This window comes from Lepidochelys kempii, chromosome 18 (genome assembly GCF_965140265.1).
Source record: "Lepidochelys kempii isolate rLepKem1 chromosome 18, rLepKem1.hap2, whole genome shotgun sequence".
Lineage (NCBI taxonomy): Eukaryota > Metazoa > Chordata > Testudines > Cheloniidae > Lepidochelys > Lepidochelys kempii.
In genome coordinates this window covers 19,061,512-19,087,412 of record NC_133273.1, presented here as the reverse complement: position 1 = coordinate 19,087,412, position 25,901 = coordinate 19,061,512, and the positions used below count along the sequence as shown (strand labels likewise).

Below are 25,901 nucleotides of genomic sequence, written 5' to 3'. Positions count from 1 at the left end.
AGAAAATTATGACTTTTCATAAGTACCTTTGGCACTTAGAAGCCTCTCAGGGAAATTTTCAAAAGCACAAATGGTTGCTAGGTACCTAACTCTCACTGAAAGCCAATGAAACTTAGGTTACCAAGTGCCTAAGTCTTTTTGGAAAATGGGATTGAGGCTCCTAATCCCTTCAGTGCTTTTGAAAATTTTACCCTAAATCCTTTGGGACAAGGACCCTAGGCTCAGCCTGTGTTTTTAAATCACTTTGCCAATGTAATTGCACCATAAATGGACAAGTAGCAATATACAGGAAGCCTAAGCAGTAAAGAAAGACTTTCCTTAGCTTATGTCTGAAATGCAACACAGTGGATATTAACAATTCAGTTAGGTTCTATACAATATATTTTATTTCATGCTGTGACTGAAGAAGAGAATCAAAAGTGTTTTAAATACTTTATCCAAGACAAATAAAGAAAAACCCTCCGCCTTGCTCTGCTCCCCATACTTCAATCCTGCCGTCTTCACATGTAGAGATCACTGCCATTTTCCTATCCCCATTAAACTTGAACTGTCACACAACTGGCATGACACAGAAAAGGTACTCCCATGTAAAAACATGAGGTTAGCTGTGCTGTGAGAAAAGAAATGCCAAGAGTGTGGGGAAAATCAGAGCCTCGTCATCTGCAGACCTTTGAAAAGGGAAAATATCCTACTGTGCTTTAGGATTTGGTGGTGGCACCTTCACTGAAGATATGTACACGTGACAAATTGTTTCAAGATGAGATGGGGAACAAAGGATCCTTGGATTGTTTGGCAGAGTTTAGTAATAACAAATATATCAAACCAAATTGGTAATGGCCAATTCTCCCCTCTCCCAGTTTTAGCTGGAGTTGATTGTAGAATCAAACAGAAATGATACACTCTGCTGCATTCGAGAAATATCTTCAGCGCGTTGGAAAGCACTTCAACAAGAAATGGACCGATACAGGTTGTTCAGTTACTCTGTACTGTCTGAGCATAATTCCGGCCCACAGTTTACCTCTTGGGAGCACATTTTTGTTCTTACATTGTATAAGCAACCCAGTAGATAACATTGACTGCTGCAAAGGCTGCTGGGAACACTGCCCTGGCATAAATATCAATGGTGTCCGCATCAATAGGCTTGAAGAGGGACTTTAAGCCACTCTTTTTCTCCAGTTTAGTTTCTTGCTGCTTCTTCGTCTCTCCAGTTTCGACTTCTACAGAGCCATATGATCCGGGTAGGGTTTTGGGAGCTCGGTGCTGCCGGTTGGAAATGGCCAGTTCCTGGTTCACGCCAGCAATGGAAAGGGAAAACAAAACAATGGCGTTCTTCACATTGATCTGCAAATGAAAGAGAAGAACCTCTTATGACAATCTGCATGGGAAGAGAGTCAGAATACTTAATCAGAGCTAGCCAGGTGGCCTAATGGTCTGCCTTGCCCGAGATCCAAATGTGATGGACAGTACTTTGTTCCAATGCTTGCAGTGGCTGAGGAAGCTGTGAATGGCTCTGTTCTGCCATGCAGGAGTCTCAGGAGTAAATTCTGTTGATAATTTTACATGCCCTAGGCTATTGCAGGGGCTTGAGGCACTGCAGAGGCAGCATGCTCAGCCCTGGGCTGGTTCACAAGTAGTATTGATCCACTCCAAAGAGACTGTCACCCAGCTGAAAGAATAACTGATTGGCCTGAAACATAGGGTGGGTCCTGTAAGGCTGTGGATGTTCTTGGGTAGGTTTTAGTAAAGAGCGCAGATCAATCATATCCGCTAGCAGCTTAGCAAGATTAATTAATAACAATAAAAATAATAAATACTAATAATCATAATAAAAATCAAGTCCAGGGATTCACATGCCTGCAGATTTGTGGGGGGAAATTTGCAAACTGTGGATTGTCAAAAGCATTTTTCCCTAATCAATTCATTCTGTTTCATCAGCCACATAAAGGACATGAAGGGAACAACTGAGCTATCTAGAATTAAGAGGTCCAGGAAGGAATTTCACATAAGCAATTGCTTTGTTCTTGCAAGCTGTTGTATAGGTCTGCTTTGGAACATAAATTGTATTCATGCTGAGCAAAATAGGATCTATCTGGAATCCATTGCACACAATGGAGAATTTAATCTCCATGGGACAACACTGAAGACAATGGGCCTGGTTCTCAGGGTTGCTGAAGCCCTTTTATGGTTCTCTTGCCAGGCAAAGGACCCATAAGTAAACAGCTACCTGAGAATACCCTCGGGGTGTGGGGCCTCCCTGGCTGGTGTAGAACTGGCATAAGGGCTCTACACTGGCCCTGCTCCTGGCCTGTGATGGGGGGCATATTGGGGACTATTTGAACAGAGCACACTGAGGTTGCTCGAATCTACACCAAGGGGTGAACATGTCTCCAAAGGTCCTGTACATCTCCAGAATACGAGGAACACAAATGTGGCTTAAAAGCCCCTTTGTATCCCTTCCCTCCCATTCCCCCATCCTGTCCCAAACACAGGAACAGAATGAGAATCAGTCCCAACCGCTTGTGGCATGGAGATGATTGGTTACCGGCTCTGTATCCTGGTAATTGTTCTGAGCTGGTTTTGACTTGTACTGCCAACAGGCAGCAATCAGCATGGTGGCATTCAGGGGCTAAACACTCACGTGGTGGGGCTATTAACTCAGGGAATGACTATACCAAAGGGCAGCGGAGGGGAGTATTTGCTCTGGCTGAAGACAAGGTTATAATGCAGGGTGGTTGTTTTTCAAAGCCTTCCACGGCACCACCAGCACACAGCTTACCTCTCCACTCTGTCTGCTCGCCTTCATCTTGTCTTTTTGCTTTTTCATGTAGTCTGCATTGAAATGTGCAAATGCATATTCCACCAGAGCGGCAAAGACAAACACATAGCAAATCCAGAAGTAAACATCTAGCGCCTTGATGGCAGAGGCTCGTGGGAGTGAAGAGCGGGCACTGACCATCAAAGTGGTCATAGTAAGAACTGTCGTTATACCTAGGGAATAGCATGAGAAGCTTGGCTTAGAGTTCTGTAACACATTCCAATGGTAACAAACAATAACTTCTACCCAGAGAGGAGCTGGCTGAGATTTTCAAAGCTATCTAGGGGATGTGGGCACCCACTTCTGAACTGGGCACCCAATGCCCAAGGCAACTCTGAAAATCTCAATGTGGCTTCTTTTACCAGACACAGATAGACAGATCCATTAGAACAACCCCTGGAGAGTACTTTCTATTCTTAGCACCTGCATCTGCTCCTCTTACTCATGACTTCAGTGGGAGTAAGGGCTGCAGCACTGACTCTTTATTAGTAGTGTCTGTTGTTCTTAGGGATACAATATAACAGCATCAGACCTTTATTTTCCATCCTTTATTAGCGCATTCTGCCCTGACAGAAGCATCCGCCAGTGACAGACACCAAAGCATGAATAAAACTCGCTGAAGGACTTATTGCTTTGCCAGTGCAGACACAGCATTCATAAATGTACTTCTGTTCCAACAATGGCACACTGGAGATGAACATATGGCCTTCACATGTCCTCCATTTCAAGATCCCAATGCCACAATCTTTTTACCTAGTGACACCCTAGCAGGCACAGCTGACTGGCTGATCCAGAAGGAAACCCATGACATGGCCACCAGTAAGATGGAAGGCATGTAAGACTGAATGATGTAAACACCTCGATTCCGCCTCAGGTGGAAGTGGAGACTGAGCCTGGGAAACTGACCCGCTGATGGAAAGAGTGGGCAAAGGACAAATATAAAGTTGTGTGTTAGAAGGTTGGCTTTACAATCACGCAGTTAATAAAATAATATACAAGAGTAATGATATGGATTTGCACTTTTACATCATCTTTCATTCAAAGGTCACAAAGGGCTTTGCATTAATTAAGCCTCATAAAACCCCTATAAGGCACCATAGTTAGGGTCAGCATTGTTAGTCCTAAGAATAGGTCAAGTGACTTGCCCGAGTTGTATAGTGAGTCAGTAGCAGATCAAAACATAGATTTCAGGAGTCCTGATTCCAAATCCCTTGCTCTAATGATGACACTGTTTCAAAATGTGATCTGCCTTAAGATTTTTATAATCTGTTGTGGAAAGTCCTCCAGATACTAAATTTAGATTTTTTTAAAAGATCATGTTAATTTAAAACAAACAGGGAAAGAGCTTGATGGATAAGGGGGCAGTATAAATGAGCATTTAACTACAGTACATGTAAGAGGACAAAAATCAGTAGGGAAGAAATGACTTCAAGCTTTTACAAACATTGCAATAGGCATGCTAGTAGGTATGTGTACCACTACCCTCTAGTCTAGTGGATGGAATCAGAACTGCTCAACTGGATATCATAAGCACAATATTATTAGGAATAATGGAGATTCTCCTATAGCCAAAATTGCAAATTAGAGCAGGAGGATCTGAGTTCTAACTCTGCTGTTGCTGTGAAGTGCTGACTGGCAGCCATGTGTAGCATTATGGCAAACACAAAGCCCAGGACACGTATGGATTTGTCACAATAGACTGAAATGGCTACCCAAGGAACCAGCAAAAATATTCTCTCTCTTTAGATACGGGCTAAATAAATTGTACTGGAAACCAGATGGACACATTAAACTGGTTACTTAAGAGAGGGGATTGTCTGTTACAGATAGTGGAGGCTGACAGCATGCCTGCAATGAAGACACAGAGTCTGTTACCAGATTTGAAGTTCATCATTTCTCTCGTGAAGCGGTAATTAGTGATTGTGAACTGAGCAAGCTGCAGCTTATCCAGCCCATGGATCTCCTCCTGGTTTTCTGACCATTGGTACACAATATCCTCTGAAGAGTAGCCATCTGCCAAAAGAAGCTGAATAAATGCAAAGGTTTTGGGGGAAATAATGATTGATGGGCTCAAAGTGAAACTCAGACGACTCTGCCATGCTGCTCGTCTTCAATCCCACAACAAACATGTTGCGTTTCAATCTGGATAACTCAATGTCCTGTCAACAGTGAGGTTGCCAGTGACCTAGCCGGAACAGTGTTCCCTCCAGGCTAGCTTACACTGTTCAGAGCTTTAGAAGAACTTTGAAGTGGAGAACACAACTTAAAAATAAGCTTTTAAATAAACCTAAGAGCAACAGAAAATGGTCATAGTGGTTTTTATTTACATTCCAATGGAAACAGTTGGAAAATAAACTAATAAAAGAATATTTCCTTTGCACTGTTTGCAATCCAATCAGTAGCATTATGCTAAAGCATGAGAACCTGACCACATATTAAAGCTGAATGGAGTACTGTAGTATGTTTTCATTATCCAAACTGACAGAACTGCAAAACAGCAATCAAGCAGCAGGATTAGTGAAAAGTAAATTAGACTGTTAATTATTTGAATCATCTAAGGTGTTCACTCATAGCACAGGTAAAAACAGTGTGTTTTTTTACATCTATATGGGTAGATTCGGTGCCGCTTCCAATATTTTTGTGCCAGTCAAGCAAAGTGGATGGAGCAAAGACTTGTCACAACCCCAACACTGGGGATTATCCCAATGTCATGGGCAGGCATACAGTCAGTGAATCTGGCCCCTGGGTCACCCTTTCTGAAGACTCTGGTGCAGGGGACATATTAGAGGTAAAGACAAGCAAGCAGGGAGAGTGACGCACTGCAGCTATCCCCAGCTGTCAGGTGATCCATGGAGGCTACTCTAACTTGTATCTTTGGGGCCAAGGTGAGGCAGGGAATCAGAGAGTTACACTCAGCCACCTGGCATCCCATCACCCCCCTGCTGTGCCCAGCAGAAGTTAGGCACAGCAGAGAATCTGTTCCCTAATGTGTAATCTGCTGTCAGCATCCTCTTACTAGTGAGAAATGGCTGTCTAGATAGAAATAGAGCAAAGTATCTTGTAACTGCACTAAAAATTGACCACACCAATGCTGCAGGAAGATGGGAATACACAGTCACCTTGGTTTGGGTTAGCAGTTGCCTAGAGGAAACCCTGCATGTGGAAACAACAGGGGGAAAGTTTCCTCTGGTTTTGCTTTAATATGTTTGTTTAAAGAGGCTTTATTTCTACTTATGTTTATTGCACTGAAATAAAAATCCTTAAATTAAATTAAAAAAAAAAAACCCTGCCAAACTTGCCAGGAGAGTGAATTGATTGCTAGTTCATTGTCTGCTGCCTCTGCATTTGCTGATTACATAAGTAAAACTGCAGATTGCTATTTTTGACAGGATGAAATGTATTGTGGTTAATTGCCTAGAAAACAGAGTCAATGCTATAAAAGAAAGAGAGTGACCGATGCTCTCCCCAGTGTGGTTGCCCTGGCTTAGGTACTCCGCTAGTCCTAAATCTCTGGAAACATCAGGATTCTACTCTCCCACTGATGTAGCCACAAATGGCCAAATTCGCTGCTGTCATTGAGTGGTGCCTGCTTAAGTCAATAGTGAATTTATCCCCAAAGCATTAATGCTCATGGGAATTACACACTGATTAGGAGGAGAATGGCACCTGGGTAGAATATAGACACAATTTATACAGGTTTCCCACGTAAGCACTAAATAGAATGTCACTAGTCTATGGCCCAGATTGTGACTGACTCCTGTGTAGGGGTGAGGTGTTGCCAAGGAAAGACAGAGACCTTTATGGGGGCTAGTCACAATAGCAGTCCCCACACACACGGAATTCTGCCCCTCTTGATTTCTCTTAGAGAAAATAAAACCCACTCCGAAGTTTGCCCTGGGGCTCAGTCCCTCTGTACTCTCTGCTTTGTCTCTCAGGGCCTGATCCAAAGCCCACTGAAGTTAATGGAAAGACTCCCACAGTTTTCAGTGGGCTTTGGATCAGCCCTAAGCTCCCAATTCTCCATCTCCAATGAGAATGGAGGGTGCTCAGCACCTTGCTGGATTTGGTTCTATAGTTCTGATCTGCAGCTAGGGTTGCCAACTTTCTACTTGCATAAAATGAATACCCTTGCCCCGCCCCTCCCCCTCCTCTCCTCCAAGGCCCCACCCACCTTTCACTCCATCTCCCCTCCCTCTGTCGCTTGCTTTTCCCACCCTCACTCACTCATTTTCACCAGGCTGGCTCAGAGGGTTGGGGTGCGGGACAGAGTATGGACTCCAGCTGGGGGTGTGGGGTCTGGGGTGTGGCCAGAAATGAGGAGTTCAGGGTGCAGGAGGGGGCTCCAGGCTGAAGCAGTGGGTTGGGATGTGGGAAGGGGTGAGGGCTTGGGCTGGGGATGTGGGGTTTGGAGTGCAGGAGGATGCTCCAGGCTGGGACCGAGGAGTTTGGAGGGTGGGAAGGAAATCAGGGCTGGGGCAAGGGATTGGGGCATGGGGGGGTGAGGTCTCTGGCTGAGGGTGCAGGTGGGTGCTCCAGGCTGTGATTGAGGGGTTCAGAGGGCGGGAGGGGGATCAGGGCTGGGGCAGAGGGTTGGGGCATGGGAGGGTGTCAGGGGTGCAGCGTCCAGGCAGTGCTTACCTCAAGCAGCTCCTGGAAGCAGCAGCACGTCCCCACTCCAGCTCCTATGCGGAGGTGTGGCCAGGTGGTTCTGCATGCTGCCCCATCCTCAGGCGCCGCCCCCACAGCTCCTATTGGCTTGCGGCGGGGGCAGCATGCCAAGCCCCCTCACTGCCCCTATGCATAGGAGATGGAGGAGATGCATAGAAGATGGCTCCGCTGCTTCCAGGAGCTGTGCGGAGCCACGGCAGGCAGCTGCACCACCAACCGGACTTTTAGCTGACCAGAGCCACCAGGGTCCCTTTTCAACCAGGTGTTCCAGTCAAAAGCCAGACCCTAACTATGGCAGTTTTGAACTAGTGCTGTAAGGCTCTGTAACCTGATGTCCAAACTTGGAATCAAGGGAATTGGGGTTGGGTCTTATATTTACTAAATCGAAAACAGCCCTTGTATTTGATTGATTTAAGTTGACCCACAGAAACAAAGCTAAGGATTATCTATGTAGGCTTTCAACAGAACATAAGTTATAGGCACTGCTGTGCTCAGACTTTCGTACTCACAGCTCTCCAAATCTAGCATGCACTCTTGTTCATCCATGGGATACTTAGTAAGGTCCATGTCACAGGCCACGGTTGAGGTAATCCTGCCCCATGCAAGGAAAATCAAAGTACCAGTTAGTTATATTCAGAGCAGGCTGTAGGCTTTCATAGCTTGGCATGTAATTATTCCCATAATCCAAAGACTGGGTAGGAAACCCTTAACCTACCTCTGTTATTAAAATGCCACTCACCCACATCAACAGGTGGGGAAGTTGATGGGGTTGGCAGTGAAAGGGGGAGAGTCCCAGCAGCAAGGGAGGGAGACACTCACCAAGGGACAATAGGTAGCTCCTTCTCCCAGGGGTCTCTGGCACCCATTGGCCAGCTGATTGGCCAGCATTTGCCAGATCCCAGGATTTAACCTGCTGCAGGGGCCGTGTGGAGCCTCTTTGGGCTCCATTCCAGCAGCCCACCCTCCCCACCTGAGTTAGGAATGGGAACCTGGCTTGACAGACACTGCAGATCTAGCCAATTGGCTCCTTAGGAATTTTTTCTCCCATGTGCCAGTTGGTGGAGAACCAGAGAGGGAGTTTCACTGCAAGCCACAGTGGTTTGAGTTGGAATACGCATGGCACCCGAGGTAGTGGGGTGAAGTTGTTTGTCGCAACTTACAGCTGGTTTCCAGTGTGGTTAAGAGAATAAAATGAACGGTTCCCAGAGGCAAATGACCTGGAATTTTGGTGATGGGCCTTGGGCTCATGTGATAGGGTTAGACCATGTGACCTTCACAGGCCAAGGTCCCCACACTGCTGCACCCTCTGTCCTGCTTACAGCAGGATGTAGGGTGCTAAGACTCAGAGAAAGCCGAGTCCTAGAGGGCAGGCTGAGGAGAGCCTACCCCACGTTATGAGTTACATGGTAAGGAACCCTGTTTCCCAACACTGGAACAAATTAAATGCCTGGTACAGGAGAGTGTGGGTGATGGGCAGATAGTGCCTCTTCCCTGTGTTAAAGTTTATTAAAAGTTGTGGCCTGCTGCTTACTTCCATGCATGTTTCTGTCCTTATTTTGCTGCCATACCCACATTAAAAACCAGTAATACTTTCAAAGCCCTTTAAGCTATTATCCTAACCAGTCCTCACAGCACCCCCCTGAGGTAGAAGAAACAGGTATTGAATGGTTAAATGACTTGCTCAAGACCAGATACTGCTAAATAAATAAATAAGCACTAATATAGAGTTTTGTGAGCTAAATCCATTCCGGTGTAATGTCAATGAAGTTACTCCAGGGATGAATTTGACCCTACAGCTCCAAAGCATTGTGCACACATTAACTTTTTCTCAGAATACCCCTCTGAGGAGGGGAAAGGTTACTATTGCCATTGCACAGATGGGGAAGTTTAAAGCGGAGAGATTCTAGATCACTCCACCAAGGTCACACAGGGAATCAGTGGCAGAGTCAACAACAGAACCCAGGGACTCCTTGTTCTGTTCACGCTGCCTCTCGGACTGGTGGCTGTAGAGCAACCCCAATTATAGCAAGATCATGCTCTGTTAATGATGTACTTGTGATTAACAATTACATGATGGGAAACGTGTTACTGTTTCCACAGGTGCCTTTCCCGTGTAGACCCAGCAGAGAGATGAGGGGTCTTCAACAGAAATCCATCATGCTCACGTTTTAAAAAAATGTTTTAAATGAACGGTTGTTTTCCAAAATAATCCAGGGAAAGGGGGTGATTATTTTTTAGAGTCTATTCAAAAAGCTAACACATGAGAGAAATCTCTCTCTCTCTCTCTCTTTACCTGATGCTATATAAAATGACTCCATCAGGCTGTAGCCTGATAAGTTTGTTTTCCACAGTCACATCATGGAACCAGGCAGACTTGGCATTTACTATGAATGTATCTGGTAACCAGAGCTTGTCCACAAACCGACTGTCCAAGCCCAGAGTTTCGTTGGTGTGGTTGTAAGACAGCCGGTCGTCTCTCCAGCTCTGATGCAAAAATACTGTCATGGTGTATTCCTAGCACAAGAAGAACCAACAGTTAACAAACCATGTGAAACAAACACAATGATGATATCTTGGGGCCTGGTCAAATTTCATTGTATTAGTCTGGAACATCTAATAGCTGCTTCCTGTGCGCTGGAATATTTTTGTACTCAGAATAAAACTGCCTGGACATTTTAATGTCTCTTGTCTGTTTCTACCAATGGATAACCACAAGATACCCAAGCATGTGTTTAACTGCTCTGATTCTATGGCCTTGTCAGGTATACTGTGTAGTAAGAGCTGCATGTCCGTCTGAGACTGATGGGAAGAATCAGGTTAATATCCCTCCTAAGCATCTTTCCTAAGTAGGACCAGTGGTTTTTTTGTAGGGTTTTTGTATGTTTTTTTTCAGTCCAGTTAAAAAAATAAAAGCCCCAGGTGAATGCAATAGAGAGAGGGGGTCAATGATAAGTCACAGCTATAGCTTTAAGAATAAATCTTTCAGGATTAATAGGCTACAAAAATGCAGTTGATCTTTGCAGTTCTTAGATATGTAGTAAAGTGACATGTTCTAGAATCTAGCCTGTTGGTTTGTTCAGGGTATGGGCATGGCTGAGATGGTTAAGGGAACATCCCACAGCTCAGTGGCTTTGCAGAGGGGCAAAAAAGAGGCTGAACTCCGCAGGCCTCTTTCCAGAAGTGTACAGGAGCAAGTGGAATTGGAGTAGAAATTGGATTTAATTCTTAAAAATAGTTTCCCTAACAATAAGGGCAACATACTTCAGACCCCAACCCTGCCCTCCCTACTAAGCCAGTTTAAATGGGACATACATAGCCAGATCCCTAGCTGGTACAAATCTGTGTAGCTCCAGTGAAGATATGCAATGCCAATGTACAGCCACTGAGGATCTGGCCTATGGGCTAGCATGCAGCTGTAAGTCTGCTCTTTACAGGATTTTCCTGAATCAATTTTTCACTTGAAAAATGTAGGACTTTTTTTTCTGTCTTTGCCAATTCATTTCAGCTAGTGATAGTTCTATGTAGAATAATCATATATGCCTAATCAGTTTTCTATACTTCCCACCACTACAGTATAAGCATTCCCAGCTTTCCAGTCTTAACAAGTTTCAATGGCAACTTACCATGTTAACTTCTGAGATGTGATCAATGCTAGTAACTTCAATCGCTAGGGCAACATTAACAGGAGGGCCTGAGAAAGAGACACGTTAAATTGGGGAGGATATGGTGTGAATATATATGCACTAGCTTTGTCAATCTTTTCATATGGAGTCAGTTCACAGAAGTGAGTCCCTAAATATCTTTTCCCCTACTCACAGTTTCCAGAAATAAAATCTGTCTTAGAACAATGGGTTTCCAACCTCTTATTGTGATGCCAAGTTTCCATAGAAACCCTCCCATCTAGCCATAAAGAAAGGGAGGCTGGTCATGATCTCTGACAGTTGGTGGCAACCCCTTGAAATCATGACACTTACTTTGAGGATCCAAGTACAGAAGTGATCACCACTTGATATGGACCACAAAATTACTTTCCAAAAGTCAGTTCCGATACCATGGTGACAGGAGTGGTGTAAGAACTCAGGAAAAAATAGGAACTGCTTGTATTGCTTAAAGCCTTCAGCTTTAAGGATCAGGGGAAGTAATTGCTTTGACATTTTCAAAGATAAGAAAACTTCACCCCTTTAGAAAGTAGCTGCTTCAGGTGAAAAATAACATTATGGCTTACGAGAGTGCCAATTAAAACTGATTACAAGCTGACTGACTTGCCAGGGTATCCAGATTCCTAGTAGAATTTCCTCTGTCCTGGCAAGATGGAAGTTTTGCTTCTATTCATGTGCATGCTTTGCTACGTTCATTGTTCTGTGGATTGGGATAGAGTGATCATTTTCAAAGAACACTAGAAAAGGGGATTGCCAAATGCTATCTAAACACTTTGTGTATGTTGTATTGTTGCTTCAACTCTATGAAGATCCAGGTCCACATACATACGCAGGCCACATGGGCATCAGCTGAACTGCACACATGCTAAAAAGGGAAAACAAAATGCCCCTTGAGCTACAGGACAGTCTATAATAGTTGCCAGTAGTTTAAAGTCTTATAGTTTCTTTGCAGGCCAGCCACAACCTTGTCAAATTGGCCAAGATTTTCAGGATTGACTCGTGATCTTGGAGGTCTCCATTTTGAGGGGCCCAACCTGAAACACCTTAAAGGGGCCTGATTTTCACACACTGCTGAGCCCCCACCTCCTGAAAATCAGGCCCCTTTAAGACATCCCAAGTTGTGCATCCAAAATCACTAGTTGCTTTTGAAAATCTGGGCAACTGATTTTACTTCCTTATAAAGCATTTCAGTAACACTGGGCCCGAAAGCACAGAGTTATTTTCCTTTTATGTAGTGGATTGTTGAAGGTCGATGTCTGCAGACTCACTGGATTGTCCTAAATTCAGAGCACTGCTATGTTTTATATTGTAACCAGGGAGCCTGACATCTTGATATCTTTTTTGCCCCAACTCATGGACCCATTTGCTCTTTCACATGAGAAAAAAGGAGCGTGTTTAGGGCCTGATCCAGCACTCATTGAAGACAATGAAAAGACTCCCATTGACGAATGGAGAGGAATTAGGTCCTTTGACTTCAACTTGAAAGGACCTGAATAATATCCACTGAAATTTGCAATGATCTGGGACTAGGTGTGGCTCCAAACTTTGTGGGTTAGGCCTCTCTCATTTTTAATAACATGCGTGAAACTGGACAGAATCACTGTGCAAGGACTCAGGAGAACATTTTTGCGTTTAGCCTTCAATGCATTCACATCCATTGAGTTTTGCTTTAAGCTTCCAGTTCAGACAAATGCAAAATCTCAAAGCAAAACTCAGGGGAAACCATCAAGTTTCCCTTGCTTTTGCTTTGGACCCAAGTGGAACGGCACAGTGTTCATGGTTTTGACACAATCCTGTAGACTGGCCCAGGTGTACCTGAAAGGTTTGGAAATCTCTTGATGAACCTGCTCTGAGTTTTGTTTTTATACCAAAGCCTCAAAACAAGAGGGTTGTTCATAGTGTGGGGGAGGAGCGTGATCACTGAGAAACTCTGGCACAGCAAACTCAAATATGAACTCAAAATTCAAAAGATAACTGGTTTGATGCAGCTTTTAATTGGGCTAGATTGTGGGACTTTTTGCAAAGGCTGACATAAAAAAAATAAATTCTTACTGTTATTATCACTATGTCTAAGAGCAAGACATTCACAAACACTTGATTATATCCACCAAAAGGGAGACATTCACATCCATTTCAGCCATTAGATTATACAAGGAATACATTAGAAATCAGAAGAGACATAAATCAGACTCTTACCTCCAATTCCAGGCCTGAAATTCCGTGCATATCCTTTCATTAAATCATCCAGATTAGGTAACCAGGATATTTCTATGTTGGAGCCTGTGTAATCTCCAATGTCATTCATGGCGCTGGATAAAAAACAAACAAAACCACAAGTGTCCAAGCAAGCTTTTAAAACCTCACCATGTGTAGAGAAAATAAAATGTGGCAGAAAAAGATAGAAGACTTACGTGTCCATTACTAGAGCTCTGATAAAATGTCAGCTACTCAGCATGATTGGTAACTGATTGGAGCAGTTCTGAGAGTTGATAGGACTGTTTCATTTATTTGTGGGGGAGGGACAAATGATGTTTAGACTAGAAAATAGTATAGACAAGGCTACAGCCTACCTAGGGACATGAGGTCAAGAACAAACATCTTTTAGTTTATTTTTTCTCCTAAATACATAAAACCAAAGTTTAAGATGACTTGATTTATTTTCCTTGTTGTGAAAAAAATAATTGAGAAAGTTAGTCACTGGAACCAAACTAGGATCTTGTTTTTAATTCATCTTTCTTTTTTCCTCCAATATGAAAAAGAAATGGGATACAATTCTGTTATTAACAAATTATGTGGAACCTGCTTATGGAGAGATGTGGCGATAGAGAGATTTGGTTTATGAAGAAAGACCATAAATCCTGAATTGCTTCACTGCATCTTGATATACAAGGTGTAATTCCAGTTGTAGTGAAGATGTTGTGTGACAAACATGACTTTGCCATAAGCTGGCTTCACCGTGTATTCAACTGACAGCATAATAAAGCAACATGCTCGTTTAGCAGGAATCTTTAAGTGCTCAAATGAAACCAAATATACTATAATTATCAAATAAATAACAGAGATTATGTAAGAGCACTGGAGTACCAACATACTCAAAGGCCTTAGCTTATTGATGGCCTAGGCACCATCTATCCACCACTGCTGAGCACCATCTAGCTCTTCTTCCTGGGTCAGGAAATCGGGACCTTTGGGTTAACAACACAATGTGTTGCACAATTTTAAAAGTGTTAAACTGTGTCTATCCTAGGTGCTTCAAGTCACGTTTGCTAACTCCAGTTACCTAATCCAATTTTTAAAAGGTCTTTGTTTCCCAAAGCCAACCTGACCCCAGTACTAACAAACCTCAGGCTAGAAAGTATCAATCAAAATTCAAAAATTTTACAATCATTAAAAAAGCAGCTGGCCACAACCACTGATCTATCCATCTCTCATATAATGCCCATCACTTTGGTCTCTGCAGTCCCCCTCTCACAGATTCTGTAGGGCTTTCTGCTTCATACACCAAACCGCTGCTTAAGTGAGCTCAGGAACTACTTCTGCCCCGCTTCTTGTGTCCAAGGTACTATACACCAAAGAACAACTTGCAGAGATCATAGAGAAGCCCTGTGAGTTGAATGAACCTGAGACATATCAGTCATAACATGTGACACCATCAGGGGGCCAATTTTGCCTTCATGAATTTTTACTCATCGTGGGGGGGGGGCAAGGAATCTATTCCCTACTGGTGAGATGACAAGAGTTAAACTTCACCTGCAGACACTGGTGACTTAATTTCAGGCCTCTCCCTCACAGATCCAGGTCCACCTGGATGTGAAAGAGAATGGAGTTTCTGAGTGGCTCAGTGCAAGATGTAACAGGCAGGATAAAAGATTAGGAGTCCCAAAAAGAGCAAAGGACGTGGAACATTCCAAAGGCCCTCTTCCCCTTAACTCTGCCCAGAGAGGTGGTGATAATAGGAGAGTCATTCTGTGTCAAGGAAAGAAAATAAGCGAGCATATGGTAAGGGCTCACTTGCTAAGCCTCATGGAAGGGAAGAGGTGGAGGAGGCCCAGAAAACTACAAAGTACTTCATCTAGTGCACATAGGAATTGCTTCATCTGCCACTGAAATGAAACTACCTCGATAGTTGAGCATAGCAACTAACACCTCAAAGCAACACTACACAAAAGTTTAAGTCAGGTGGTGAAGAACTTATCCAGTTGTAACATCAGGGGAGTTTAGGGAAGAAGAATGTAATTCAGCTGGAATAGAGCCAGGAGACTAGTTTTATCATCCCTGCTCTTGTGAAAAGCACAATAGGCCCATGCAAACACAAAAAGAAATGCAAACTCATGTGACCTGAAATGGCCATCGTTTGCAAAGCTCTGATCAAAAGGGTAAACAAATTGAGAAAAGCAAAGAGGCAGCAAAAAGCAAAGTCCTGAAAGGACTATTCCAAAAACACTCTTTGAATGGAAGTTTCAGATTTCTCCAGATAAACAGAATCAGCATTTGATCTCTAGAACTCCATTTTCTGTGCCAGTCGCTGGGAGTTCCCAGGTCATCTTAAAGTTAATAGGAGTTGCCTGTAAAACTACACACGCACTCAGCTGACAGCATAATCCTTCGAGCTTCTCCTACTGCTATCAGAAAATTAGTATGAAAACCTGCCTGTTGAAATGGGAAGTGTTTGTTGGACTATCAACTGGCAAAAAGATCCTATCTACCAGGGTGTGTGGGTAACTCTCAAGTCTCCCAAAAACACAGGTAACCGGATGCAAGCACCACATCAGAGCTGTCGGAGCATTGGTGCAGCTGCTTCCACTCAGCTCTGCAATAAACATGGAGCTTAAAAAAAATATCGCTGATAGCAGAAGAGAAACCTTTTAAAATATTGATGAAAGGCTGCAGATTAATATACCATAAACAGCTCTTGCCTTGGGACTTATATAACTTTCTTAGAACGTTTGTGTGACACGGACCCACATAGGCACAAGGGTTTTTTTCTCCAAGATGTGTCACTTATGGGTGTATTCAGATCAGTATTTACACTTACTGCAAGAAACAGCCACCAGAACAATGTTTCCTCTCACCATGGGATGAATGATGACGTTCTTGCCGCATGTGAATGGAGTTAATAACGTAAGGAAGCTTTGGGATAACAGCGTGTGACTGTAAGCTCTGAGTAACGGAGACATTGCCATCCTGAGTTAATAGCGCTGTCAAGGCGTAAAGTGACCTTGAAGATGCATGGGGACAGTTATTGCCCAACAGTGACATTTCATTAGCTCATCATTTCATTACCTCATAAGGTTAGGGATGCTTGTTTAAATGCATTTATAATATTCTCTTGACACACAGACTCACCTAGATAGCTAGCTACAGCACCTATCCAAGTATCTCAGAGGACTCGCTGGCCCAGATCCTCAGCTGGGGTAAATTGCCATAGCCTGACTTCAACGGAGGCTATGATGATTTATTCTAACTATATTTTTTCTATTCGCTGGGTCTTGTCATCTGCGCAGCCAACTCACTTATCTCTATCTAGTATCTTTGATATTTCTTAGGTGCCTATCGCCTTGGTGTTGAAGTGCCAATATTTACTTAAGTGAAGTTACCCTTTCACTCTGTTACTTACCTGCCAAGACCCAAATTCAAGGTTCTGCATTTCTCCTGCTGCAGCTGAGAACGAACATTGCAGCTCAGTGATATTTTTATTTATTTTCTTTTGCATTCCCTGACCTGCTTTGAGTATCACTGATGCTATCAGTTAGTACACGGGACATATGACAGCCAGAAGTACGTTCTTGGCAGATTAGCCAAGAAAGGAATAGTTTTCAGATATTTTGTTTCTAAACGTTTCATTTTTGGTGGGGGTTTTTGGTAATTTGTAAGTCTTAGCCTGAGACATAGACATGAGATCCAGGTCATTAAAGATCCCATGCACTTTTTTAGGGATAGATTTGTCATCCTGTCTTGTGTTTTTAAACAAATGACAGTGTTAGCTTTAGAGGTGGCTGCACTCTGGTGCAGGGTGAAGAGATTCCTGCATGCATCCCTTGCTTATCTCATGTGCTTGTCTTTGGGGCCTGATCTATAAGGAAGTCAGAATCTGCCCTTCAGGTTTTTGGGTGTACAATGCTTTGCGATCGTTAGCTGCAAGATGTTATAAAAATCCGAAGTCCTGTGTCTACTCTTGCGTAATGAATCTGAAACATTTAAGAAAACAAATTTTGCAGCTCCATTTTCACACCAAAATGTGTTACGTGGCTGCCTAGAGAACTTAGCCCCAGATGACTGACTCATCATCAGTCATTTGCTATTACAGAAATAAAGTCATTGTAAAAGAACTGTCAGGAGCATCATCTCTTTTGACAAATAAAATCACCTCATTTTCCCTTGACATTTATTTTCCATAAAAGCCTCAGCATTTACAGCATGCCACAGAGTGGGAGGGCATTATCCTGTGTCAATGTTCTATGGTAGTGGCGTTAACAAGAATAAGAGAGCTAAAAGGACAATCTCAGGTTAAAAATGATGGGCCACATATGCCATGCATTTTAGGCAGATTGCAATCCATGGGGAATTTTACTTAAAAATCCTCAGCACAATATACTACAAAATTAAAAAGGAATCTTGGTCCTATTATTAATAAAGCCTGAGGTTACGAAAACTGTCTATTCATATTAGATTTTTCTATGAAAAACCTTAATTTTGGTCCTAATCTACATGGTGGTAATTTCTATAATCATACTGTCCAAACGACACTAGATTTTTCATTCGGAGGGTGTGGAAGATAAAGAATCGAGGAAAAGAATATAGGAGTTAGGAATAATGCAGCAGAGTCTTTGTGCTTGAGTGAATAGGGCTGTAGGCCAAGAGCTAAATTCAGCCATGGTGTAAGTAGGCACAATTTCCACTCCTGTCAACAGGGATTATACTCATTCACTCCAGGGCTAAATTTGGCCCCAAATCTTCTAGTCCTCAGAAGTCCCCATAATAGCTATTCCCCACCAACATCCAAGTAGGGTATTGTACATAGACTCATAGAAATGTAGGACTAGGAGGATAAATCATCCAGTCCAGACCGCTGTACTGGACTTATAACTTTTGTTTGTTTTAACCTAATCTAATGAAAAATACTAGGGACTCTTTACTATTTGACTGGATGGAAAACATAGTGAAATTCACATCTGGAGTGACATTCATGCAAGTTCAGAGAACCCACATAAACCCTCCACACCACATTACAGCCTGCCACGAGAGTGGGGAGGGAAAGGGTGTGATAGAGATGGCCTGCCAGCAGTGTGGTGTGTGGGATACCTAAATAGCCCCACCCCTGTGGCCTTCCCTACACCAGGCCCAGTTTCCTGAGGCTGTGTGCAAGAGCAGAAAAGTCCATTCACCCATGATGACCCATGGGGATTATCTGAGGCCTGAGATGTTATTCATGAATTTTACCCGGAAACATGAGGACTGGCATGGAAATGCAAGCTGGAGAGGATTTGCATTTTATAATCCAAGTAATAAAGATGGGAAGAAAGGAAATCACCTTCAGCTGATTCAGCAACTTCACTTCTTGACCTAAGCTTTTGTACAGTGTGCTTTGGGATGAAAAGCACCATATAAAAGTAAGCTATTAATTCCTAAAACTCTAGCGGCTCACACCAGCATGCAATGAAAAAGAATAGCTTATCTTTACCCTGCACCAAGTCAGAGTGGGTGCCATGCTAACAGGAGGGCAACATGCTCCTGGATCATTTCTCTGGAAAGTTTTCTGCAAGCTGCAGTTCAGGAGAGGGTTTTTTAACCCTCGTCTGCACTCTTTCAGGGCAGTGACTTGCATTAATACAAATATGGAGTTTTGCCCTTGCTTGGACACTAAATGAAAGAAATGTGATCTAAATGAAATTACTATCAAATGTGTGCACAAGTGGTTGAAAAAATGTACTCATAATATTATCTTTCAAAACAGGAAAAGGTCTCTAGGAGGGTTTTGTGGGGGTTTGTCCTGGGTCCAGTACTATTCAACACTTTCATGAATGACTTGGATAGTAATGTGGAGACAGCATGCTTATAAAATTTGTGGATGACGCCAAGCTGGAAAGGGTTGCTAGCACTTTGCGGGACAGGACTAGAATTCAACATGACTTTCACAAATTGAGAACTGGTCTGAAATCAATAAGATGAAATTCAATAAAAATAAGTGCAAAGTACTCTCCATCCTTAGAGGTTTCTGAGGCCCGGCTTGACAAAGTCCTGGCTGGGATGATTTATTTGGGGTTGGTCCTGCTTTGAGCAGGGAGTTGGACTAGATGACCTTCTGTTGTCTCTTCCAACCCTAAAGGTCTATGATTCTAAGAAAGTTGAGGACAAACTGGAAAAAGTCCAGAGGAGAGCAACAAAAATGATAAAAGGTTTAGAAAACCTGACCTATGAGGAAGAATTTAAAAAAAACTGGGCATATTTTAGTTCTGAGAAAAGGAGGAGGAGGGGGAACCTGATAGTCTTCAAATATGTTAAGGGCTATCATAAAGAGGATGGTGATCAATTGTTTTCCATGTCCACTGAAGGTAGGACAAGAAATAATGGGCTTAATGTGCAGCAGGGGAGATTTAGGTTAGACATTAGGGAAAATTTTCTAACTGTAAGGGCAGGTAAGGGTTTCCAAAGGAAGTTGTGGAATCCCTATCTTCGGAGAGTTTTAAGAACAGGTTAGCTAAACACTTGTCAGGGAATCTAGGTTTACCTGATCCTGCATTAGTGCAATGGGCTGGACTAGATGACCTCTTGCGGTCCCTTCTAGCCCTACATTTCTGTGATGCTTTGATCAATGCAATTGGCTCACCATGGAAAAGAGCCTCATTTTTCTTTCTTTCTTGAAAAAAAGAAAAGTCTAGTTTTCCTGTCTGGTAGGGAAAGACAATTTAGCCCCCTTAAAGCAGAGAGGAAGCTGATGTTTATGGTTATTATACAACTTAGGAAAATTATAAAGCCCCTCAAATAAATATTACCAAGAAATGCAGCTCTCCTAAGGATATAAACACAGCCAACAGTGGGGATGTGGGTAACATATACACCTAATTCAGATGATGGGTCTCTCCAACCAGCTACAGAATAAATGCATTTTCACTAATGCAGCATGGTTTATCAGCTGGGATTTTGCCCACTTCTTACTATCTCCTGGAACACTTCTTGAACATATTGAGTCAAAATTCCCTCATATCAGTGAGCAAAAGACTTGGTAAATATTTCACTTAAGCCATGTGGGAATGAATGCACTGTTCAGTGGTTGCTGAACAAGAATATAGAGAGATAGGAATCTCAGCTACTGTCTCCAGCACAAAAAAGCCCAAGGACCTTCTGCAAGTTAATGGCCATCAGCAGAGCTGACTTTAGATCAAACTTGTAGATAGGTCATGGTAACCTGCGCTAGTGGCCAGATACTCTCATTTTAAAAGTGCAGCGGGGAAAATGTCTTGCTTCCTGTATCTCTCCTATTTCTCCTTTAAGTTGCCCAACCAGCCTACATTCTACACGGTCTGTGGGCAACTGAGCACCTGCAAATGGATATTTTCATCTGAAAGATGGAAGCATCAGTCTGTTAAATAGCTGACTGTGTGTGGTCCAGAGCACTGGTATGGAGGTAAAGTTGTTTCATTTCAGTATAATTTTCTCTGCCATTTTTTCCTGGAAAAAGGCCTTTAAATATCAGGCAAGGTCAGGGAATGATCTAGCCTGTAGCAAGCTCCAGGATTATCCAGAGCAGTATGTGTATCCTTTCCATCTGCCATCCGTGACTCTACGTGAAGCTAAAATGTTCCATATTTTGAAACGAAACTGAAAAAGCATTAGGCTTAATTCATGGCAACCTTATGAACATCAAAGTCTTTATTTCCATTTCTCCCTGAGTTTTAAGCTGCATGAAGTAGTCTACTCTTTGCACATATTTCACATTTGCAAGCCTCTCTTCTCATCTCTGGGAGGAAAAGGTTGAGAGATGTACAAGCCAGTAGGATAGTTAATTATATACAAATAGAATTATTTTTAAAACAAGATTATGTGTCTATTTTTAATTAGAGAGTTAAAAGCTATTTCGTTGGAGAGTTATAGAGTCAGGGGCCTTTTAAACCTTTGAGCACGACAGCCGCGTGACTCCTATTAATAGTAATAGGAGTAAATACTGCACATGAAACTCTTCCACTGCAAGAGAAGACATCTCACTACATTTTCTTTTAATGCATCTCAACTATTATTTATTTGTATTAAGAGAGCGTCTGCAATGCGCCAAGCTCTGCACATAGAAAGCTGCAAATGAATACTAATACTACTAATAAGCACAGTGGGCTAACCTCAACTCTGGTATAAGTTGATGCAACTCCACTGACTTTGAGGCTGAATTTGGTTCACTGATTTCTGTCAAACAGCACACGTAATGGAGACCTCAAATTATACCAGTCTTGAGCATCTAATTTGAGATGGGCAATGTTCAGAAAGTGCCAAGCATGAGCAGATTGTGGGTGTTTCCTAAAAAAAAAAAATAAGATAGTTCTGGTATTTAACTTTAAAGCTGGTCCTTGGGAAGTCTTAACTAATACTGTGGTGTTTAGAATCTTCCAAATAGCACTTTCTTTTAATAACCTCTTGCTCTGCAATCTATGGAATCTGTGGCCAGAGAAATGTATTCTTTGACAACCCTGCAGTCATTATAATCAAGGCATCACATTTAAAATCAAAATTAGATCAATAAAGAGGAAATGTAGCCACTGACAAAATTTTACATTTTAATCTCAGTGTACAAAACTACTAGTAAAATATATCCTGGCTAAAGCACCATCTACCATACAAACCTGTGCATCTCTGGCACAGAGGGTAGAAGGAGAAAAGTATACTCTTCTTGAGGCCCTTACAAGATGAGCTATTGCAGTGGCCAAGGGACGTGCATCAGTCCAAGAGATTAGAACAGGACCCTGAGGTGACAATTCAGCAACACTGGTTAGCGCACACAGACGTTATGCGCATTTGCACAGGACTTCAGCCTGAGGATTGTGCAGCCTTAGTCACACATTTCTCAATAAAGCTCAGTTAGATAGTGGGGTTTGGATGGGCTTAATGCTAAATATGCATTTTTTAAAATGCTTTGCATTGATTTTTAAACCAGAAAAGAAGTTAGAATGTCATTGCGTTATTAAAATAAGAAAAAGGAATTGCACCACCTGTAAAGAGTCTGATATGTCTAAGTTTGCTGCTTGCAGATGCTATAGCACTAAGAATTGTCTTCAGCACTTAGAACCTGACCCAGAGCCCCTTGAGGTTTATGGAAGGTTATCTATCCATTGATTTTAGTGGACTTTGGATCAGGTCCTACGTGAACTCAATGGAAACCAGTTTCTGCTTGGTTGTAAATAATGATTCAATAACGCAAGGGAGACTTTAGACTACACACATTAAACTTTATTTTGGTTAACAGTCAACAGTGAAATTCTTCTCCTTGTCCAGTGTTAAAAACCAAGTGGAAAACAGTTTGCAATTTCTGACGCTGGGCTCCAAAGTTTCACCAACCATGTTAACTTTCATTGATTTCATGGTTCTCACCCAAAAACTCAGGAATGCAGTTTTTCATTAGAAAAAACTTTAGTCCCAATCCTGCCAACATTTACACATCAGTAATTTTACTCATTTGTGTAGCTCCATTTAATTTAACATGAGTAAAATTATTTGTAGGCTGGTTTACAGGATTATTATTTATTATTTGTATTATTGTATGGCTAGGGTGCGATACACCAGGTGTCCATTAACCCTTTTTTCTTTTCAAATACAGCTCACCACTGCATCTGCAATGAGAACACTGTTCTAGGTGAGCTTTCAGATGACTACACTTAACTAAACAGGGTAGCTTCCTTTGAACTCAGAGTCTTTTGCTATTGGCAATTATAGATAAGATAAACCGCTAACATCATTTGAACACAGAACATTAAATCTCAAAAGCTAGCAGTTGTATTTTTCTAGCTGTCCCCTTCCTCTGCCATGAAGTATATGTATTTCTAACAACAATTCATCACTATTATGTCATTGTAGGAAGAAAGCCAAGTAACTAGGCAATTAATCCAGTAATAAAATAATTTATGTAACAAATTATACATTGTACACATCCAAGCTCTTGCTATGCCTTGAAACAGATCCTGAAGTCACAGGCTAGAGAAGAGTAATTTCTTATTTAAAAGAATAATACTTTGCACTTATACAGCACCTTTCAGCCAAAAATCTCAACGTTATCTTAAGTATATAGGTGGGGAAACTGTGGTACTGAAATTATGGGCCAGATTCTGACACCCTTATTCACCTAGCAAGTAGCATCTTACTCCTTGAGTGACCCTCTTAAGTCACAGGAGCACCTGAGAAGGGAGGTATTCATGTAAATGTATCAGCATCTGGCCTTTGGTAGCTTGCTCAAGGTCATGCTGTCAATCAGTGGCGAAGTCCTACATGAGACTCAGTTGCCTGACTCCTGTTCTAACCACTGAACCATCCTGCTTCTCAATAAAATAATAAAACCTCAGCAAATAATCCCAAACACCACAGTAACCATGTTCCTCTGTGCACAATCACCACTTGGCCTTTATTCCCACCGTCTTGAAGCCCCCAAATACAAATAGGCATAGCCACCGTTTTTGAGGAGCAGGGGAATCCCCTCCATCCCTCCCAGGGCTCCCTGCCTGGAAAAGCTTGGGCATTGCTTTTAGATGCCCTGAACTAGATCTCTCTCTTTTAAAGATTTCCTCCCCTTCTGCGTTCATTGCATAACCATGGCAAGCTTTCTCCACTTTCAGCCTCCAGATTCGTGGAGAGTATATAAAGAACATTGCAAATTGGATCCAAGCTGGTTGCCTAGCTAACACCTTTGGAGTGAACATAACTATCAATTGCACAGATTTAGCCCTACACTTGTTTTTAAAAATGGGTCTGATTTGTTTTTCAAACTTCTCTCTGGTTTTTTTTTGTTACGTCTGGGGAGGCTCTTTGTCACCAGCCAACGATCTCCAGTGAGCTGCCGAGTTTTATGGCCAAGCTGCAGGGATTGCTGCTTTTTAAACGGGGACGGGACTATCCCGGGCCTGTGAAATGCCATTAACTTTAGAGATTGCCTCCAATTTAGATCAAAGTGCCCTAGAGATAAGGCTTCCCCAGATATCCTGTTAACGGGCTTCCCACTTGATTAACCCGGGACGCTGCTGCTCAGCGGGTGGAACAGTGATAAAAGTAGGGCACCTTGTGACGAACTCTCCAGTCGAGACCCACTTTCCCTGCCAGGCAAAAATCCGCAGCCCACGAACTCAGGGCGTCCCTGGCAAAGGGGGATAATGACACCCAAGTAAAGACCCTGGAGCCGCCCCCCACCCTTACCTGATACACCTGTGCTGCTGGGTGCACAGCAGAACCAAGGACGGCAAAATCCAGGTGAGAAATTCCATTTTAGTCCCAGGCCTTAGACAGTGGCAAGCAAAGCCCTGGCTCTCCTGCTGTCCTGGAAGCGCCGAGGAGGCTGCTGTAGTGTTACCATCCCTGCTGCGTTAAGTTGAGGCTCAGTTTGAAGCCGTGTTGTTGCTCCCCAGCAGCAACCCCCACAATCGCTCCCGCGCCTCAGAGACAAGCAGGCAGGGCGAGATGGGGAGCAGGGTCAGCCCTCCCAGACTCCTGGGCTGCCCCCCGGTCGCTGCCTCATACCACGGACAGGCGAAGCGGCATGCCAGCTTGACAGCTGCCCCTCTGGGCCGTCCCCACTCGCGGCTGCTTTTCAGAGGCTTCTTCCCAGCAGAGCTTCCTCCGTGCAAAGCTGGTTGCCGAAAATAACCCCTGAAATTACAGATTTGATCATAGCAAGCGCAGGAGGGAGCGAGCTAGGATCGGGTGAGCATTTGTCGAAGTGCCCCTGTGCAAAAACCAAAACTAAATACAACGATCCCGTCCAGACTCGGGCCACAGGGGGACACGTCCCTGGAGCAGCCACCAGTCCAGGGGCTGTTCGGAGGGAGATTCATGCACGGTTTATCTGGGAGAAGCGTAGGTAAACTGCAGGAGTTTGTGTATGCGTGTGTGTGCGCAGCACGTTCCCTCCCCTTCCTTCCCCCGCACAACTCCAGGGGCAACAGCAGCCCTCTGCGGCACGGAGATTGGAGGGGGGAGACGAGCGGGGGGATCTAGCCCCGGGAACAAGGGGATTTTGCAGTGGCAGGGGCTTTAAACAAGTCACACCCACAAAGCACTAGCAAGAGCATGGGAAGCAGAGCCAGCGTTAGTCAAACTTCTTCCTCATCTCTGGCAGGGCTAGGGGCTGCTTCCCTGAGATGAAACATGCTGGATTACTACATCCGTAGGCATGCAGCGGCGTTGAGAAGAATCGGGACCGTGACTGCCCCAGGGCTGAGTCCTCAGATAGCAAGAGCTCCTTAGGCTCACTGAATGCACACAGTTCAGACCAGCTCCTGCCACCTCTCGGGGGCCCCTCTTTGCTATTAAAGGGGGTTGGCCCAGTAGAGGTGTCGGCTGGGGGGACATTGTCCAAGATGCAGTTAGGCAGTTTGGTCCTCACGGTCTCTCTTCGCAGGGCAAACTCGGGTGCCAAGTGTGAACGTCCCACGTTTTGTCCGCCGGGCTGTTTGGGTCCGCTCTGTCGGAAGAAGAGAAGAAACACTATGGAGGAAACGTTTTAAAGAACAAACATGTATCTTTGAGCACTAGAAGGCAGGAAGGAACAGAATATCCAGATACTTTATTCCGAG

General features: G+C 43.4%; 1 protein-coding gene across 2 annotated transcripts; it reads right to left on the bottom strand.

Moving 5' to 3' along the window:
* Window positions 1-368: 368 nt before the first annotated feature.
* Window positions 369-25,699, bottom strand: GABRD (gamma-aminobutyric acid type A receptor subunit delta). 2 transcript variants are annotated; one of them, XM_073316573.1, is made up of 9 exons: window positions 24,526-25,699; window positions 13,339-13,451; window positions 11,107-11,174; window positions 9,777-9,997; window positions 7,993-8,075; window positions 4,691-4,828; window positions 3,569-3,724; window positions 2,777-2,988; window positions 369-1,341 (listed from the first exon to the last, which is right to left on the bottom strand). In XM_073316573.1, exons 1-9 carry the CDS (start codon window positions 24,591-24,593, stop codon window positions 1,042-1,044), a joined length of 1,359 nt encoding a protein of 452 aa, XP_073172674.1. In that variant the 5' UTR covers window positions 24,594-25,699; the 3' UTR covers window positions 369-1,041. The 2 variants fall into 2 exon arrangements, with proteins under 2 accessions (XP_073172674.1, XP_073172675.1); XM_073316574.1 differs by lacking the exon at window positions 3,569-3,724 and having other exon boundaries at window positions 24,526-25,693.
* Between the last annotated feature and the right edge of the window lie 202 nt (window positions 25,700-25,901).

Excerpts from the sequence above, each read along its gene's own strand:
- GABRD (XM_073316573.1), bottom strand. The coding sequence starts at position 24,593 with ATGGAATTTCTCACCTGGATTTTGCCGTCCTTGGTTCTGCTGTGCACC. Across the intron at positions 9,998-11,106 it reads ACATCTCAGAAGTTAACATG|GAATACACCATGACAGTATT; the intron begins GTAAGTTGCCAT and ends TTCTTGTGCTAG. Across the intron at positions 8,076-9,776 it reads GTCATTTTATATAGCATCAG|GATTACCTCAACCGTGGCCT; the intron begins GTAAAGAGAGAG and ends TGCATGGGGCAG.